The sequence below is a fragment of the Pteropus medius genome, unplaced genomic scaffold, assembly GCF_902729225.1.
Source record: "Pteropus medius unplaced genomic scaffold, Ma_sr-lr_union100, whole genome shotgun sequence".
In the NCBI taxonomy this organism is placed as follows: domain Eukaryota; kingdom Metazoa; phylum Chordata; class Mammalia; order Chiroptera; family Pteropodidae; genus Pteropus; species Pteropus medius.
In genome coordinates this window covers 11,360,245-11,380,847 of record NW_024350924.1, presented here as the reverse complement: position 1 = coordinate 11,380,847, position 20,603 = coordinate 11,360,245, and the positions used below count along the sequence as shown (strand labels likewise).

Genomic DNA, 20,603 nt, shown 5'->3' with positions numbered 1-20,603 from the left:
TAGCCTGTTGCGTTTTGGGAAATGAGGATGTGAATGAAGGGACACAAGGTGGAAATGAACTATGCTCAGTAAAAAGAAAGTTAAATGGTTTTTGGGTCAGAATTCTTTGCTGTATGGTCAGACCTTTCCTTAGAGCCAATTCAGGGACTAGAGACCTCATACCTATTTTTACTTTGTTTTTTTTTTTTTTTTTTTTTTTGTGGGTGGTTAAGTTTCCCTACATTTCATGTTCTATCTTTACATATGTCTGCAAATGGTTTTGGTAATAATTATTTAACTCTTTAAGCTTCATTTATATTAATTCGTAGTGTTAACAAAATGCTTGATTGTTTTAATTGTACATAGAGTATGATTTAGAGACTGTTGATGGCCCTTTAGTGTCTTGCAGGGGACCTGGTTCCTTTGTATTTTCACTATGTCTAAACGTGATGCTCGATCAAAAAAAGATTAAGATATGGTTTATACTCTTAAGAGTTATATTGAAGTAAGAGTTCTAATGAGATGATGGCTTTTTTCCTGCATGAATTGATAATTCTTCATATTCTATTACTTTTCACTGATTCTGCAAACGAGTCGATGGATAGGTGGTCCATGAAGTCTTGGGCCATATCTTTCTTGCCAGTGGAATACTAACAGTTTTGAGGATCACTTTTTAAATTGCATGTGTAATTTGTAATGCGTTGGCTAAGGAGCTGGGAGGGAAGAGATTAGGTATTTGATTTACAATTTAGTATTCAAACTAGAGAACCGGGAATGAGTGTGTGGGAGTGTAAGTTTTTCCTCCCTTCATTCTGTTATTCTCATTAGTAGAGACCTCTTTTTGTGCTATTAGGTGCCATTTATTGTGGTTGGAGGATATGGTGAAGGCAAATGAAGCAACATTGTTTGGGTTTGTAAGGCAGACATTTAGGAAAAATTTTTTTTTCATATAATTTTTACCTATGTAAATTATAGTTTTAAAAGCATTAATTAACAAAATTCTTACGTGTTACCTTTATTTCCCTTTTTCAGATACAGGGAAATAGGAATTTATGTAGCATAAAATTAAGATGCAAAGATACTTTTAAAATTATTTCCCATTGTAAAAACCTTTTAAAAAAGTGTTTCTATTTTACTAATTCAGCATTTGAAATAAAATTAACGTTTTTGAAAAAGAACCTTAATCTGCATGATTTTTATGCTGTTATTAGATTTGAGATACCAACCTGAACCTTCCCTGTTTTCTTAGAAATTAAGAAGAAGATACTTCTGCTTTCTTGGAAAGCTAGTTTTCTTGGTTTTTTGATATAGTGGCCTCTCGGCTTAGTTATTTGGCATTTCAGCCCTACCCTTTTTCTCAAACAATTCACTAACATGAGATTAATAGGTCGTTTTATGGTCATTTTGTCAAAGTTTTTTTGTAGTTCTCTCCTATGGATGATGACTTTCTTCTAAGGCAATAGCAACAGGGATTTCCACAGTGCCAAGTGGTGGTTGAATTTCAAAAATTGCAACACTGAATTGCAACACTCAAAGACACTAGACCCTTTTTTCTTGATTTTACTGAGACCATGACATCTTGGGGGTATTTAATTTCAAAACTAGTAAAATTAGAATTAAGTTTCTTTTCTATATTTTTATCTATTTAAAAGACATCTCTAGTTGAATAATCTTTAACATGTTGTTTATATATATACTCACCAGTATTTCCTTCAAATCTGTTGTCCTTTTTAACTTTTCTGTATCTTTCATGACTTTCACAGTTTTTCCAGTTCCTCAGGCTAAGCAACTAGAAGTGTACAGATTTTTTTTATGTATCTATATGATTATTACATCTTTTTTTGACTAAAAAGTATATGTTTTGAAATATATAAAGATATGAAAACATAGAACATTTAAACCATGTAAAATATATATTTAAAATAGATATGTTTAAACATTTAAACATGTTTAAAGTTATTTTAGAAAATAATTTTACTTTTTAATTCCAATTGACATATAATATTATATTCGTGTCAGGTGTACAACGTGGTGATTAGACATTTATATAACTTATGAAGTGGTCACCTCCCCTAAATCTAATACCCATCTGACACCATACGTAGTTATTACAATATTATTGACTATATTCCTTAACATTATACTTTACATCTCCATTACTGTTTTATAACTACAGATTTGTACTTCTTAATCTTTCCTCTTTTTCACCCATGTCCCTAATCCCCCTCCCATCTGGCAACCATCAAAATGTTCTCTGTATCTATGCATTTGTTTCTGCTTAGTTAGTTAGTAAGTGAAGTCATATGGCATTTGTCTTTCTCTGACTTATTCCACTCAGCACAATACCCTTTAGGTCCATCCTAGAGGGTATTGTTGCAGATGATAAGCTTTCATTCCTTTTTTTATGGCTGAGTAATATTCCATTGTATATATGTACCACCTCTTTATCCATTCATCCATTGGTAGACATCCAGGTTACCTTCATACCTTGGCTACTGTAAATAGTGCAGCAATGAACATAATGGATTCACGTATCCCTTCGAAGTAGTGTTTTGGGTTTCTTCAGATAAATACCCAGAAGTGGCATTACTGGGTCCTTCTTTCTCTCTTGTTATAGGCTTTATTTTAAAGTCTGTTTTGTCTGGCATAAGTATTGCTATCTAATCTTCTTTGTTTCCATTTTCATGAAATATCTTTTTCCATCCCTTTACTTTCAGTCTGTGTCTTTAGATCTGAAGTGAGCCTCTTGTAGGCAGCATGTGAAAGGGTCTTGTTTTCTTAGGTATTCATCCACTCTTTGGATTGGAGCATTTAATCCATTTACGTTTAAAGTAATTATTGATAGATATGTAGCCGTTGCCATTTTATTATTCATATTTTTGATCTTTTTTTTTTTCTTAAGTCTCTCTAACATTTCTTGTACTACTGATTTGGTGGTGAAGAACTCCTCTAGCTTTTTCTTGTCCGTACTTTGATTCTCGATGATAGCTTTACTGGGTAGAGTAATCTTGGTTTAGATTCTTGCTTTTCATCACTTTGAATATTCTTGCCAATCCCTTTCTGGCCTGCAAAGTCTGCTGGGAAATCAACCGACAATCTTATGGGAGCTCCCTTGTAGGTAACTAGGTGCTTTTCTCTTGCCGCTTTTAAGATTCTCTGTCTTTAACCTTCGGCATTTTAATAATGGTGATGAACCTCTTTGGGTTCATCTTGTTTGGGACTCTTTGCACTTCCTGGATTTGTATATCGATTTCCTTAGCTAGGTTAGGGAAACTTTCTGTCATTATTTCTTCAAATAGATTTTCAATTCCTTGTTCTCTCTTCTTTGGTATTCCTATGATGCGAATATTGGTATGCTTGATGATGTTTAAAGTTATTTCAATCAAAATTATCTATGTACATATTTAATGACTTAAATTTACATGATTTGTTACAAAAATAGCAGTCCTCTACTCCCTTCTCTCAGTCCTTTCTTTCCAGTGACAACCATTTTTATATCTTTTAACCAAATTTTTTGTTTAAATAAAATGTTCCAAAGTTAAAGACATGAGTTTTCAAATTGAAAGGACCAGACCAGTGAGTGAAAACACAGCCACATCAAGGCACATTATAATGAGATTTCAGCATTGGATTCAAAGAGTATCCTACCAACTCCAGAGAGAACTGACCAAAAAAAATCAGTCAGTTCAAAAGAATCAGGAATCAGATTTGTCTTGCTTCTCAGTAGTCACACTGGAAGGTAGAAGACAATGAAGCAATACCTTAATATTCTGAGGCAAAATAATTTCCAACTTGGAATTCCATACCTAGGCAAACTATCAGGCAAAGTAGAGGAAAGATATTTTTATACCTCCAAGGTCTCCCTTACACTCTTTCTTGGGAACTTACCAAAGGATGTGCTTTACCAGTAAGAGAGAGTAAACCAAGAAAGAAGAAAAATGGAATACAGGGAAGAGGCAGTCCAATAGGAGAAAAGTGAAGCACCCATTTTGCATACATTTCTGTTAGTTTCCCAGTTTTCAATATGGTACCCTCACTTTCAGCTTTGCCTGGTGTTTTCCAGACTGGAGGATCTCTGGTTTACACGCTCTGGAGAATAAACCAGTCTTTCGATAGGGTGGAGGAGGGGCAATTTCTCTGCTAGAAGGAACCAGGGAGAGGATCTGAGAATCTGACCACTGCTCAAACAGATGTTGAAACAATCCTTTTTATTTTAGCTTTCATTCTCGCCTTCCCTCCCCTCCCCCCGCCACACACACACACACACCTGGAATCACGAGTTCTTGAAACTTTGTGGGATTCCATCATGTAAATTGGGTTGGTTTTCTGCTTTTTTCCTTGCTGGCTTAGGATTCAGTTATCGTGAGTCTACTCAAGGCCATGTTCCCAGTTTCCAAAAATTTATTGCTCTTTTCTTCCTCCCATTTTCCCCATCCATGTGGTTTTATATCTGTATAAAATTTTTGGGCGGGGAAGGGTAAAAGAAGATGTATACGTTTAATCCACTATCCTTATTCAGAAGTTGCTCTGTATAGGCCTGTTTCCCTACAGTTCTTTACAGCTATTTTTATACCTCCCTTTAGGATTTGCTCATGTCCTTTTGTCTATGTGGAATGCCTCCTTTACGCTTTTCGAATCCCAGTTTGACCTACCTTTTTGAAACTACCTGACTGGCTATCTGCCTACCTGTCTTGTTTCCTTTGGTTTTTCCTTCTTATTGGGTACCTTCTTCTGTGCTTGGGACTATGCCAGACCTTAATTTAAGTCATCTCAGGGCCATCTGTTTTTCTCTAAATTCTTCTAACTCTTAGGTCCTAAATAAACCTATTACTAAAAATATGAGCTTTATTTTTTATGGAAAAATTTTGCTTTTTCTTAGGAAAGTTACATATATTCAGTATTTAAAATTTACAGAATGGAATAGAAAAAGTTAATAGCAATAACAAAATTATATTCAATCTTAGTAATAACAGAAGTACACATTAAATCAACAGTGGTAATCATTTTATACCTAGAAAATTAGTAAAAATTTGAAGGATTGCCAAAATCCAGTGCTGGTGGAGGTGTGGATAATTTGATAATGTTGGTGAAGCTCTTAATTGTATAACCTTCTTGGACGGTAATGCTCTCTTAGACCCAGCCAGTCATTTTTAGAAATTTGTTAGTGTAGGAATGCTGCTGGCACCTGTGCATAAAATATACACAAGGATATTCATTGAAACATTTATGTTAGTGGTAATTTGAATTTCATAAATATTTATATTAGTATTACGAAGTACTGTATAATTATTAAGAATATGCTAGCTATTGACATGATACATCTAAGAAATATTATCACATGGCAAAAACAAAATGCTCAGAAGAGATAAGAAATATGATCCCCCCATTTTAATGTAAAAATTACCAAAAACTCTATAATGTATACAGAAAAAGATCTGAAAGGATTCATATTAGATGTTAACAGTAGTTATCTATAGGGGGAAAATGGGATTGGGGTGTGTGTGTGGAGGATTTTACTTTTGTTTATATTGTTTTGAATATTTTTATTCTGTATTATTTGAATATTTTTAGAGACTTCTACATTTGATTTTCTGTATATCTATATTGTGTTTTAATATATTTTGTAATGAAAAAATTAATGGCAAAATCATTTAACATTTTGGTGTTTGATATATTTTTTTAAAATTACTATTTAAGGAGTGCTTATGATGTGTCAGGCACGATGCCAAATGCTCTTCACACGCAGTGTCTAATTTAATCTTCCCAAAAGATAGGTACTGTTATTACATTGTACAGATAAACTCAGGGAGATCAAGTAATTTGCCCAAGGTCATACAAGTGTTGAGTGGTATTACCTAGGATTGGAATCCAGATTTATCTAATTTTGGAATTTGAGCTGTGTTCTCTCAGATTTTCAATATCTGCCACACACTTAGGCATACACACATACATTTTCTTTTTAATAATTGGGATCATACATTTTCTGGTTATAAATGTAATATATGCTTAATGCAGTATGGATATCTATGAAAATGTAGAAGTCTCAAAATGCCATCTCAGAGATAACTACTGTTAATAGTGTATTGTATAACATTTGCTCACTCCATTCTAGCCATGATGTCATCCATACTATTTCTAGACTTAACAAGCATGCTCTCATGTCTGGGCCTTTTCAGTCTTTGTAGAATGCATTTCCCCCAAATACTTGCATGGTTAATTCCCTTACCTCCTTTTGATCTTTCCTTGAACATTACTTTTTCAGTGAGATCTTCCCTCCCTATCTAAAATTGCTACTCTTCTACCTGTGAACTTTTATATGCTTCGGCTTTAACTTCTAGTTTATTTTTCTTCACATTTATCACTATATAACATGTTAGTAGGTTGAACCATATGAAATTACCAATATTTAATTTTTACCTATAGAATGTCAGTTTCATGTTGTCAACCCAATTTAGATTTTAATTATTTCTTATTTATCTCTCCCACTAACATATAAAATTCATAAGGGTTAAGATTTGCTTTATCTCTACGGCCTTCAACAGTACTTGGCATATAGTAGGCATGCAATAAATATTAAATGAGTTCTTCCAGGCTTTTGTTAAGCATTTGAACTTTAAAAGGATTATATTATATATACTTATTTTTCCATAATCTTATATGGTAGATAAATTTCCAATTCAATGATATAGATCTACCTCAGATTTTTTTTTTTGTCTTAAATTTTTTTATGGCAAAATACATATAACACAAAAATTGCCATTTCAGCAATTTTTAAGTGTACAGTTCATTGACAGAGTATATTCACATTGTTGTGTACCATCCACCTCCAGAATTTTTTTCATTTACAAAACAAACTCCCCATTAAACAATAGCTTCCCCCTTCCTCCATCCCATTCTACGCTTACCTTACATAAATGAAATCATAGAGTATCTGTTCATTTGTGACTGGGTTATTTAACATAGCATAAAATCTTATAAGATCATCCACGTTGTAGCATATTGCAGAATCTCCTGCCTTTTATTTATTTACTTTTTATTTTTTATTTTTTACGCCTACAGAACCTGGTCTTCCTAGGTGGTCTCCCATCCAAGTACTAACCAGGCCCGACCCTGCTTAGCTTCCAAGATCAGATGGGATCGGGCTTGTTCAGGGTAGCATGGCCGTAGACTCTGCTGCATTTTAAAGGTGGTATATGCCATACTTTTTTATCCATTCATCTCAATAGACACTTGGGTCGTTTCCTCCTTGGCTATTGTGAATAATGTTGCTATGAACATGGGTGTTGTACAAGCATCTCTTTGAGATCCTGCTTTCAGTTCTTTTGTGTATATACCCAGAAGTGGAATCCTGGATCATAGAGTAATTCTGTTTCAAGTTTTTTGAAGAATCTCTACACTGTTTTCCATAGTGGCTGCACCATTTTACGTTCCTACCAACAGTGCACAAGCATTCCAGCTCCCTCACATCTTCGCTAATATTTATTGTTCTTTCTTTCTTTCTTTTTTAATGGTGAGCATCCTAATGGGTGTGAGGTGATATCTCGTAGTTTTGTTTTGCATTTCTCTAATGATTAGCGATGTTGAGCATCTTTTCATATGTTCGTTGGCCATTTGTGTATCTTTGGAGAAAGGTCTGTTCAAGTCCTTTGCCCATTTTTTAATCAGGTTGTGTTTTTTTTGTTGTTGTTGAGTTGTAGTTCTTTATATATTTTGGATATTAATCTCATATTAGATATGATTCTCAAATAGTTTCTTTTGTTTCATGGGTTTGCCGTTTTCCTTTGTTGATAGTATTGATGCACAGAAGTTTCAAATTTTAATGAAGTCCAATTTATCCATTTTTCACTTTTATTGCTTATGCTTTTGATAGATCCAGGAAGGTTACAACTTTATTTTTTTTGCATGGGGGTATTTATTTTTCACAAAAGACTGTCCTTTCCCATTTGAAAGCCTTGGCACCCTTGTTGAGAATCATTTGGCCTTATGCGTGAGGGTTCATTTCTGGATTCTCTATTCTGTTCCATTGTTCTATATGTCTGTCTTTATGCCAGTACCATACTATTTTGATTACTGTAACTTTGTGAGGCATCATCATTTTAATGGTGGTTTGAGGACTCTGTTTATCCAGTATTAAAGGCAGTTATAGATGTTTGGGCTTATAATAAAAGACATGCATAAAAGAAGTTTTATGTTTTGAGGTTAGGTGAAGTTTATTATAAATATAATTTGGAGATTGATTTTAGGAATAATAAAACATTAGAAAACATATCCAAAGTGGTTCATATTTTAGACAAGTTACCAATATGATGAATTATTATTACCAACATTTTTTAAACATTTTATTATTTATTCAACTAAAAAAAAACGACAACCAAGTTTATTTGTTCATTTCTTGCATTTGAAATACTGCTGGATGACATCCTTGGCCAGACTCTTCGCCATAGTCCTTAACCACCACACAACTGCAACCAGGTGCATGCCGGTGGTTTCCCTTTCTGTCAGTTTTACAGGGGCCTACCCAGTCCCCTCGTTTCTTGTCATCAACCTTAATTAGGTCGATTCGTGTTCAGCACCATAAGCCTCCACCAACTGGACATCCACAGGCTCATCTCAGAGGGATGCAAGCACACAGAGATGGGCTTGGCGCTTGTCTGAGGCTTTGGCAGCTTCGCGAACTTAGCCCTCGTGGATGAGGGCCGTCTTCAACACCCCTTGTAGAGCAGTGTTCACATCCATGACGCCTCCAGCGGCAATGCCTCCCTCGGCCATGGCAGTGGGTTCCGGGTGGAGCCCAGTGCGCCCAAGCCTCCCCTCTGCGCTTCTCCGCAGCTGCCAGGCGAGAGCGCTCTGTTCAGCTTTCAGTGCTTCCTGGATCGCTCCTGTTTTCCGCAGTCATGTTTTCACTGACTTAGTTTTATATTATTTCTCCAATTTCAGAAAAGGTAGTTAAACTTAGGAGTAGCTTTTCTGTAAATCTGGGAGACTATATTGACCGACTAAAATATGTTGTTTATGATTTTTCTGTAATTTCTGTTAACTTGTGATTTTAATAGAGGGTACATGAGTTTAGTGCACTAAGAATACTCCTTAACTATGCTACCTTAACATCACACTAAGTTCCTCTTCCATTTAAAAGGAGCTAATTTTAGCAAATCAAACCCAGAGTGTATTGAGTGTCATATATCATTACTGCATTAGTTTCCCAGGCCTGCTGTGACAAATTACCACCAACTGGAGGGCTTAAAACAAAAGAAATTTATTCTCCCACAGTTTTGGAGGCTCAAATCCGAAATAAAGATGTTGGCAGGTTTGGTTCTTTCTCGAGGCTCCGAGGGAGAAATCTCACCATCTTTTCTAGCAGGTAGACGCATCACTCCAGTCTCTGTCTCTGTATCCAAATGTCTCTCTCTTTGCTGTTGTAAAGACAGCAGTCATTGTATTTAGAGCCCACCCTAATCCAGTGTGACCTCAATTATATCTTCAGAGACCCTCATTTCCAAATAAGGTCACATTCTGAAGTTCTGTCTGGACATGCATTTTTACATTATTCAACCCATTACAATTGTTGAATTTTTGTGTAAACATTTTTCTGAGATTAAATAGCCATACGTGTAGTGCTGGGTCATGTGTCAGTTACATTTTTAAAGACACTTCTAACTATTTTCTGGAGTGGCTGTATGTACTATAACATTCTTACCAGCAATATATGTCATCTACTTTCTCAGTGTCATTTCCTACATTTGGTATTTTTATTATTTTTAATTTTAGTTATTCTGATAGGTATGTAGTGCATCTCATTGTGGTTTTAATTTGCATTTCCCTCATGGCTAATGATGTTGAACATCTTTTCATGTGCTTATTTATCATTCATTTACCTTCTTTGGTGAATGTCTCTTCATGTCTTTTGCCCATGTTCTAATCATACTGTTTGCTTTTTTTTACTGTTGAGTTTTGAGAGTTCTTTTTATATTCTAGATACAAGTCTTTTTGCTATTGTTGCAATGTTTTCTCCCATCTGTAACTTGTCTTTTCATCCTCTGACAGTCTTTCATAGAACAAAAGTTTTTCATTTTAATGGTCCAGTTTTTCAGTTTTTCCTTTCATGGATCATGCTTTTGGTGCCAAGTCTAAGAACTCTGCCTAGCCCTAGATTCTGAAAAATTCCTATTTTTCTCTCAAAAGTTACATGGTTTTATATTTTACATTTAAGTTCATGATTCATTTTGATTACTTTCTGTATAAGGAGTGAAGTTTAGGTTGAGTTTAGTTTTCACCTACAGATATCCAGTTGCTTTAGTACCTTTTGTTGAAAAGGCTATCTTTCCTCCATTGAATTGCTTTTGGACTTTTGTCAGAAATCATTTGGGCATATTTGTGTGGCTTTATTTCTGGGTTCCAATGATCTATGTGTCTGTCTCTGCCAAGACTACACAGTCTTGATTACTGTAGCTGTACAATCTTGAAATTGGGTAGACTGATTCCTCCCACTTTTTTTGGTGAAAATTGTTTTAGCTATTATAGTTCTTTTACCTTTCCGTATAAATTTTGGAATACTTTATTTATATCTACAAAAACATATTGGTAGAATTTTGATAAGAATTGCGTTAAACCTATATATCAGTTTGAAGAGAATTGACATCTTTACTATGCTGAGTAAACATATAGTTCCAATTCATGAACATGGTATGTCTCTCCATTTATTTAGATCTTCTTTTCTTTCATCAGTGTTGTGTAGTTTTCAGCATAATTCTGTGTGTTTGTTAGATCAACACTTAAATATTGTTTTTGTTTTAAAGATTATAAATGGCTTTGTATTTTAATTTTGATGTCTGCGTATTAATTGCTAGTATGTAGAAAAAATTGATTTTTGTGCATGTTGTATCCTGCAACTTTGCCGAATTCTAAGTTTTTTTTGGGTAGATTCCTTAGGATTTTCTCTGAAGACACTCGTCATCTGCAAATGGAGACAGTTTTATTTCTTCCCTTTTGAGTTGTATGCCTTTTCTTGCATTTTTGCACTGGCTATAACTTCTCATACTATGTTTATGTAAATAATGAGAGTGAACATTCTTGCCTAGTTTCCAATTTTAGGGAGAAAGCATTGTCTTTCACCATTAAGTATATTAGATGTAGGTTTTGGTAGATTCTTTTATCAAGTTGAGGACATTTCCCTCTATTCCTGTTTTTCTGAGTTTTTATCAGAAATGAGTGTTGAATTTTTTCAAAAACTTTTTGTGCGTAGGTTGATAGGATTGTTATTTTATTTCTTTAACCTGTTAATATGGTGAATTGTGTTGATTTTTAAATATTGATCCAGTTTGCTTCCGTAGAATAAATCATACTTGGTTATATTGTAGAATTCTTTTGCATATTGCCAAGTTCTATTTGTTAATGTTTTCTTAAAAATTTTTGTATCTGTTGTCATGAGGAATGTTGATCTGCAGTTTTTTATGTTGTTGTTTTTTTTTTTTGTACTGTCTGTCTGGATTTGGTATCAGGGTAATACTAGCTTCATAAGGTGAAATGGTAAGTGTCCCCTTCTTTAACTGGTTTCTGGAGGAGATTGTGTAGAATTGGTGTTAATTATTTAAATGGTTAGTAGAATTCTCCAGTGAATTCATCTGGACCTGGAGCTTTCTTTTTTGAGAGTTTTAAATTACGAATTCAGTTTCTGAATAGTTATGGGACTCTTCAAGTTATTTTGTATTGGGTCAATTGTTTTAGTTTGTATTTTTTTCAAGGAATTGGTTCATTTTGTCTAAGTCGTGAAATTTATGTGTGTAAGTTATTCTTAGTATTCTCAGTTTTCTCTTTGATTACTTCAGAGTTTGTGATATCCCTGTTTTTGTTCCTGATATTGGTAGTTTACGGCTTTTCTTTTTTGCTTTCTTGCTAGAAGTTTGTCAGTTTTATTGATCTATTTGGAGAGCCAAGTCTTTTTAAAATTTATTTTCTTTATTGTTTTTCTGTTTTCAAATTCATTGATTTATGTTCTTTATTATTTCCTTTCTTTTGCTTGCTTTGGGTTTATTTTGTTCTTTTTCTAGGTCCTTGAAGTGGAAGCTTAGATGATCAATTTGACTTTTCCTCCCTTCCAGTGTAAGAATTTTAGTGCTATGAAATTTCTTCTGAGTGTAGGTTTTACTGAGTCCCACAAATTTTGCTAACTTGTATTTTCCTTTGCATTTTAGTTCAGTGTGTTTTTATTTCCTCTCAGACTCCCTCTTTGATTCATTGATTATTTAGAAGTGTGTTGTTTATAGTGTCCAAGTATATGGAGATTTTCTTTTTATCTTTCTGTTACTGATGTCTAGTGTGATTCCATTGTGGTTGGAGAATGCAATTTATGATTTCAGTTCTTCCAAATGTGTTGAGGTTTGTTTAATGGCTTAGGATATGGTCTATCTTGGTATATATTTTGGGGACACTTGAATGTGTATCTGTTGTTGCTGGGTGGAGTGTTTTTATAAATGTTAATTAGACCCTCTTGGTTGATAGTGTTGTTGAGATCTACATTTTCGCTGATTTTTTCTCTAATTGTTCTGTCATTTTTGAGAGGGGGTGTTGAAATCTCCAACTATAATTATTTTCTCTTTTCTGTTGTTGGGTTTTGTTTAATGTATTTTGCAGCTCTTTTGTTTGGTGTATATACACCAGGCATTGTTTTGGTGAATCAAGTCTTTATTACAGAATGTCCTGCTCTGTCTCTGAAGTTTATCTGATTAGTATTAATGTAGCCACTCTTGCTTTCCTTTGACTAATGTTTACATGATATCTTTTTCCATTCTTTTACTTTCAGCCTGCCTCTACTTTTATATTTGAAGCAAGTTTCTTGTAGACAGCATTTGTTGGGTCGTTTTTTAATTTGCCTGTCTGTTGTGCACTGGCATTTAGACCATAAATATTTAATAAATTGTCAGTATGTTAAGGCTTAAGTCTGCCATTTTATTTTTTGTTTTCTGTTGTTTGGTTTTTGTTTCTTGCCTTCCTGTGGATTATTTCAACATTCTTATAATTCCATTTCGATTGATCTATAATGTTTGTTAGTGTATCTCCTTATATAGCTTTTCTTGTAATTGCTGTAGTGGGCATTACGTTATATACACATAACTTGGCCCAGCCTATGGGTGTTTTCATTTTACCAGTTTTAGTACATTTTACCAGTTTTAGTAATTTAATTGTCTTAAGTATTTTCTCTATATACATTTAGAGAATGTATATAGCATTATAAGTTTGCTTCAACCATCAAACAAAATTTAGAAAACTCAAAAGGAGAAGGAAAGCCTATTGGTTTTATTCATATTTTTTATATACCGTGTTCTTTTTTTCCTTGATGTTCCACAATTCCTTCTTTTGTAATTTCTTTTCTGTTTAGAGAACTTTGTTCAGCCATTCTTTTTAGGGTAGTTCTGATGACAGATTCTTCATGGTTTTCCATCTGATGATGTGTTGATTTCTCCATCATTCCTAAATGATGTTTTCACTGGATGTGGGATTCTGGGCTGGCAGTTCTTTTCTTTTAGGACTTAAAAAATTTTATGCCACTTTCTTTTGGCCTCCATGGTTTTTGATGAAAAATCTGTTGTTATTTGAATTGTTCTTCATTAAGTAAGGCCTCAGTTTTCTCTAACTGCTTAAAAAAATTTTCTTTGTCTTTAGTTTTTAGAAGTTTAATTGTAACGTGTGTTGGGATGGATTTCTTTAGGTTTATCCTTTTGAGGTTAACTCAGCTTCTTGAATCTGTAGGTTACATCTCTTGCCAAATTTAGGAAGTTTCAGATGTTATTTTTCAACCTTGTCTTCTTTCTCCTCTCTTTCCAAGACTCTAATAATACAAAAATCAGATCCTCTGTTATAGTTACACAGGTCCCTGAGACCCTGTTAATTCTTTTTTCTGTTCATTTTCTTCCCCAGTCTCTTTGCTCTCTGTTCTGATTGGGTGATTTCTAGGCTCCTGTCTTCCATTTTAGTGACTGTTTCCTTCGTTCCTTCAATTCCCCTGTTGAGTCCATCCACTTAACTGTTTACTTCTGTTACTTTGCAGTTTTAAAATTTCTCTTTGATTCATCTTTATATCTCCTATTTCTTTGTTGGGATTATTTCTTTGCTGAGGCTATTTTTTCATTTGTTTCAACTGCGTTAGTAAGTGCTTGTTGAAGCATTGTTATCATGGCTGCTCTTTGAATCTTCGTCGGATGATTCTAATATCTGTGTTACATTGTTGTTGGCATGTGCTGGCTGTTATTTTTTTAATTCAATTTGAGATCTTCCTGGTTCTTGGTATGATAAGTGATATTTTAAAAATTGAAGCCTGGACATTTTTGTGTTAATGTTATGTGTTATTGGATCTTATTTAAACCTGTTTTAGCTGGCTTTCACTGATACCACTTTGGGTGGGGAGTAGTGCTGCCTTGTTATTGCTAGGTGGAGGTAGAATTCCAGGTTCCCCACTCAGCGTCTGTTGACACATGAGGTGGAGGCTACTTGCTACTGCTGGATGAGATTGGGAGTTACATCTCCTTATGTGGTCTCTACTATTTTGTGGGACAGGTCTGCATTTCTGACCCAGGGAAATGAAAGTTCCAAGACCCTACTTGGCCTCTGACACCATCCCTGGAGGGGTTTCAGGGTACCTTATTACAACCTCACAAGTATTTATGGTTTGCCTCCCAACTCAGCCTTTGCTGGCAGGGTGTAAGTGGAGTGTTTGGCTGGGGTAGTAGTTGTTGTTTAAGAATGTTCTGTCTTGGTAAGCGACCCCTTTTCCTGGTCCTTTGGCTATAGAGAGCAGGCTTTTGGTGGAGCTATTTTTGTCTGTACTCCTTCAGGTTGCCTAGTTGCAGACTTTTCCAGCCCCATACCTGGGATATAGGAAGTAAAAAAGAAAACCAAGGGGAACTCATCACCATATCATTCCTCAGGTCCTGTGGTCCCTAGCTGGTCTGCCTTCTCTTCACTTTTCAGTGTCCAGGACTTTCAGTTGTACTCAGCAGAAGGAAAAGGAAAAGTACATTTATTCTGTTGTCAAGGAAGCAGAAATAAGTATATGACATTTAATAAGAATGGGGAACAGAGGACTTTCCTATTTGATAATTAAAAGGTTAGGTAAAGCTGTTGTATTTAAAGTATTTAATATTGACATAGGAGCAGGAAAAAATATTAATACAAAATACAAGTGTAGAAAGAGATAATTATCTATAGACACTTAAAGTATAATAAAGGAGTCAGTTCAGATTAGTGAGTAAAGGATGGACTGTTTAGCAAATGATGTTAGAATAATTAGCTATCAATTTGGAAGAAAATAATTGGCGTCCTACTTTATGCTAGGTATGCATAAATAAATTCTGGATGGATTAAAAATCTGAAAAACAAGTATAAGAAAATACAGAAATAATCTGGAGGTTGGAGAGCTTTCTAAACAAGACAAATCCAGGAATTATTTAGGAAAATGTTGATAAATTTAACAACATAAAAATGCAAAATGTATTATTAAAGACAAATATAGGTAATGAGAAAATATTTGTAATAACATAATAGACAAAGGACTTAATATCTTTTATTTACTGATCTTGTAAATTCATTAGAAAAAGTCCATATTCAACATAAAAAATATGAAGAGTCAACTCATTGATTCTAGATGAGAGTATAAGATAAATATAAAAACGAAACAATGCAAATTAAAACAAATAATGTACCATTTTTACCTGCCAGATTTGGTAAAATTAAAAAGTTTAATATTCAGTGCTGGTGAGGAAAATAGGTATTCTCATATCCTGTTAATGGGAGCATAAATCTTAACAGCCTCTTTAGAATGTAATTTAGCAGTGTTCATCAAAATTTTAAATGCTTATATACTTGGACACAGTGAATTCCATTTCTAGGAATCTATCCTAAATAGCAAAAGAAAATTCAAAGGTGTACACATAAATGTTCTTGGAGCATTATTTATAATAGTTTAAATAAAGTAAAAACCTCATAATAGTAAAGTAGTAAATAGAAACAACCTAAATGTTGGTCGGTTGGGAAATGGTTGAATAACATATATTTATACAATTGAAGTCATGAAAAAGAATGAGGTATGTATATGTCTGTGATCGTGTGTATGTATAGATATCCATGATATATATTTAAACGACAAAAGCAAATTGCAGATCAAGATTCCATTTTTATTTTAAAAAGTGCCTTTTTTTTTTTTTTAAGAGAGGTATATATAAACCAAGGGAAAAAATAAGACAAGATGAGCTCAGCTGTTAACAGTTGGTTACTTCTGGAGGATGAGATAGACTGTGAAGGAGAGGGGAGGGGTAAAGGAGGCTGAAGAGGAGGCATAATAAGGGACTTAGAGTTTTACTCTGTATACTTTTTTTTTGAGTATTGGAATTTTGGTGATTTCTATTTTTATTTTTTGTATTTTCTTAACAAAATAAGGGAGCTAAGTTACTATATATTTGTTGCTTGAGTGAGATGTATAAACCGATTTGTGGGTGTGTGTGTTTTGGATTACTATTATGTCACTATTTTAAGCTTATAAAAGTGAAGTTTGCAAAATATTGTATTCCTTTTTCCGAATTCTTATGAAATGGAAAGAACCGAAGTCTAGGGAAACCTTTTACCAGTGTAAGAATGCAAGAACAGTCTGGATATGAGCACTTGCGTTTTCTAGCAAAGTACTTAGATTTTTTTATCCATAGCTTGAGCCTTTCTTCTAGACAACATGATGATAAGCAAGGACCATCTTTTTAAAATATGTATTTCCATTTTTCTCTGACAGAAATGACGTCAGATGTACCGTCACTGGGTCCAGCCATTGCATCTGGAAATCCTGGGCCTGGGATTCAAGGTGGAGGAGCCATTGTCCAGAGACCTATTAAACGGCGGCCGGGGTGAGCTTGGGTGTGTTGCGCTGGGAACGTCTCTCCTGAGAGCCCGCGGGTTGATGTGGATGCTGAACCCTCGTAGCTGTTCCTCTCTCACTTCAACTGGTTATATACTGCGCTGCCCTCAGATTAACTGTCTTTAGTCCCTGGATTTTTTTCTTTATTTAGCATTGATGTTTTTATCTAAGTTTCTTATAAATAGGTTTTTTTTTTAAACCAAAACTCTCTGCCAAGTAAAGGACTGTGGCTAAGCCCAGAGAGTTCATTGTTGCTGAGAAAACTTTGCTGCTTTCATTGAGCTTTGCTTCTGCATTCTCAAAATCTTTTTGGCAGGCTTTTTACTTTTCTGAATTTAGAGAATGCTGAACTCTAGAATGCTTCTCCTCTAAGTTATTGACATGTTGCTTGATTTGGAATGCAGAGTCCATTCAGTTCCAGAAATATTTATGAAATGCCTGATTACTGTAAGGTGTTGAGCTGACTGCTAATAGGATACAAAGAAAAATAAGACATAATCCATGTCTTTAAGTTGCTTATGTTCTGACAGGGGTCATCAGTACATAAATAGAATACAAGATAGAATGTGCCAAGTTTGATAAGAAAGGAACAATACAGTGCTGTGTGTTTCATTGTATGGAAATACCACAGTTGGTTGGTAAGGTTTGGGAAAGGCTTCGGAAAGGAGGTTGGTTTAGCAAGACCTAGAAGAATAGGTAGTATTTTACCAGTTGTTTTTTTTTTTTTTAATTAAATTTGCCTTTTTCTTTTCTTTTTAAGAATTACATAGCTGACATGATAGCTAGTCTTTAAGTTTTATGCCACCAGTAGTAATGCAAGAGTGATCCCGGGTTCAGGGGGGAGCATCAGTAACATATTAAGACTTGTTATGTGTCCAAGGGCTTTACACATTTTCACTCATTTCCTGAGGCGTAGGGTGAATAACTTAATTCAAGGTTCTGAACCTGGTAAGTGGAAGATCTGTGATGTGAACCTTGAGAAGTTAGGTTTAGAGTCCACTCTCTTAAACCCAGTGTTATGGTTATATATAATAGCAAACAGAAGCAACGTAAATATCAAAATTAGGAGCTTACAGTATAGTTACAGCATATTTAAAAATGGAATACTGTAAGCCATTAGAAGTGACAAATATGTATCAGTACAGAAAAATGTTTACATGTATTGAAAGAAGGGTTACAGCGTATGTAATCTACCACTCTATCAGTAAAAGTATGTGTAATGTATGTATAGCAAAAAAACTGAAAGGATACTCATCAAATTTCTGGATGATGAGTTTATGGGAGACATTTTTTTGTTTGTTTTTAATTACTTCCAGATTTTTCTGAGATGAATGTATATTGGAAATCAGGAAAATATATTAAAAGAAGCAGTACACATTCTTTTAAAAAGATTGGAAAATACAGAAAGTTAAAAAGAAAAATAAAATAGTGATAATCCTGCTACCCAAAGGCATCTCATCAGTTTTTTAGTGTATTTACTTCTTTATATGTAGGGTTTTAAAAGTTACATATAGTTTTAAATAGCCTTGTCTTAATCTTTTAGAAAATATTGTTATATATTCTAGATATACATAATTTTTAATAGTTACATAAAGGGATGTACTTAATTTCTATTTTGGGACATTTAAGTTGTTTTGGAGATTTTGCTATTACATGTAATGTTCAATAAACATCTTTGTACATAAATTTTTTGAATTATTTCATTAGCGTAGATTCTCAGAAATGGAGTCATTGGGTAAGTAGAATTTGACAGGTGATCAGGGGCTACAGGGAGGAAGAAGAATGAACACTTTCAGGATTGATGCTGCATACATATATAACCCATCTAGAGGCCCATGATAGCAGGTTGTCATGCTAGTATAGACACCAAGAGATCACTGGGTTAAGGTGGCACCATGAGTAATGTTTTATTTAGTTTAACAGAGTGCAGAGATTAATAGGAGAATGGCCTTCCTTGTTACCTATAATCTTCCCTAATTCCCTGAAATGAAAGTCACCTCTGCTTTCACTGAACATCTATAGCATGTTGATTGTGCTCCTCACATGGCACTTTCCCATTCTCACTTGTCGTATATTCGTATTTGTTGAGGCAAGGAGCCCTTTGAAGGCAAGTCTCTTGTTCTTACCTCATCTTGTGAAGTGTCTTGAACATAGTATGTATTACATGTTTATTAAATGAATGAAGCAAAAAAGGATTAACAACCTTCTGAAGTCTTAAATCACTCCCTGTATAACATCACAGTTTTGAAAGATGTTTCAGAAAGCTGGTAACATAGCTTAGACTGTAGAAATAAAAAATGGGCCCAAATTATTCACATTCATTTTTTCTTGTCTTTTTCGAGTGGATTCCTACTCCTTTTATAGAAGTTGTACTCTAATGTAAAACTTTGGCAAAGGTGTGAGTGCTGTCTTAGGAAAATGTAAAAGTCAATACTCTGCTTTGATTGCCTGATTTCTTTGTCCAGTTTGGTACAGTCTTGACTTCTGTCTGCTTCCTCTTTTCTTTCTTTCCTTTGGGTGGGTGTTCAAGTAGCTCGTGGGTTGAGAATTTTTAGTTTCTTAATGTTCTGTATTATCAGGAAGCTTACAATATTTATTGTCGGTTTTCCTCAGGTTGGATTTTGATGATGATGGAGAAGGGAATAGTAAATTTTTGAGGTAAGATTTTGAAAAACTTTCTCTAGATTTCTGATATTAAAATTAGTTCACAATCATTATTTTTCTGATTTGTAATTTCATCCTTGGGCCTGGAGAGAGTGCTTCATCCTAAAACTAAGTTTTTGTATTATACCCCATAAAAATTTTAAGCATTCTTTTATTAGCTCCAGAGGAAGAAGCTCAAAAGAAAATTCTAGGGGTCAGATTAGTTCAGGATTTATAGCCTGTGAAGGAGCAGTATAAATTTTGGCTCTACTTTAATATCTGGTTTAACTGCAGATTTTGTAAGACTAACCTATCTCTCAGAAGCACTTCCTGTCAAAAGTTGATAAAACTTTGCTTTATTCTGTGGCTTCGAGAAGAGGAGAATTTAAGTCATCCAGAGAATAATATTTTTAGAGTTAGGTTTTCTTCCCTCAGCACATCTTTCTTTGTGGTTTCTGACGTAGCAAACAAGATTTGTCAGCTTATTAGGTACAAATTGTTGGAATAAATGGATTGCGTTTCATTGATCAAAGATTTAAAATGCATTGTTTAAATTATAATTTAAAACTATATCTTAAAAACTTCACATCAAAGGAAACAGTGAAAGGTTACTTGTAGAATGGGAGAAAATATTTGCAAATCATATAAGTGGTAAGGGATAAATATCTAAAACATATGAAGAACTGCAACTCAATAGCAACAACAACAAAACAATTAAGAATGGGCCAAGGATTTGAATAGACATTACTCCTAAGACGACATACAAATGGTGAACAAACATATGCAAGGATGTTCAGCATCACTAATCATTAGAGAAATGCAAATTGAAACTACAATGAGATATCACCTCATGCCCATTAGGATGGCCACCATTAAAAAAAAAGGTAGTGCAACCTCCATACGGAAAATAGTATGGAGGTTCTTCAAAAAGGAAAAAAAAAAGAAAAAAAGAATTACCATATGATTGAGCAGTCCCACTTCCGGTTATTTATCCAAAAGAATTAATCTTGAAGAGATACGTGCACATTCATGTTCATTGCCCTGTTTTCCATAGTAGCCAGGAGGTAGAAGCCACCCATATCATATA

The 20,603-nt window shown here is 34.2% G+C and overlaps 1 protein-coding gene, 1 non-coding gene and 1 pseudogene across 4 annotated transcripts in view; 1 reads left to right on the top strand and 2 right to left on the bottom strand.

Moving 5' to 3' along the window:
* Positions 1 to 20,603, top strand: part of ARNT (aryl hydrocarbon receptor nuclear translocator) — a 49,588-nt gene that overhangs the window by 1,944 nt on the left and 27,041 nt on the right. For 2 of the 3 annotated variants that reach the window (XM_039841531.1, XM_039841530.1), the window contains exons 2-3: positions 16,751 to 16,862; positions 19,487 to 19,531. In XM_039841531.1, coding sequence (XP_039697465.1) covers positions 16,751 to 16,862; positions 19,487 to 19,531 — 157 coding nt within the window. Of the gene's footprint in view, positions 1 to 16,750; positions 16,863 to 19,452; positions 19,532 to 20,603 lie in introns of those variants that run through there. The other variant, XM_039841532.1, reaches the window with a different exon arrangement.
* LOC120585308 (5S ribosomal RNA) lies at positions 7,030 to 7,148 on the bottom strand. The gene has a single exon (XR_005648298.1). It is a non-coding gene; the product is annotated as a 5S ribosomal RNA (ribosomal RNA).
* Positions 8,365 to 8,748, bottom strand: LOC120585215 (40S ribosomal protein S12-like; annotated as a pseudogene).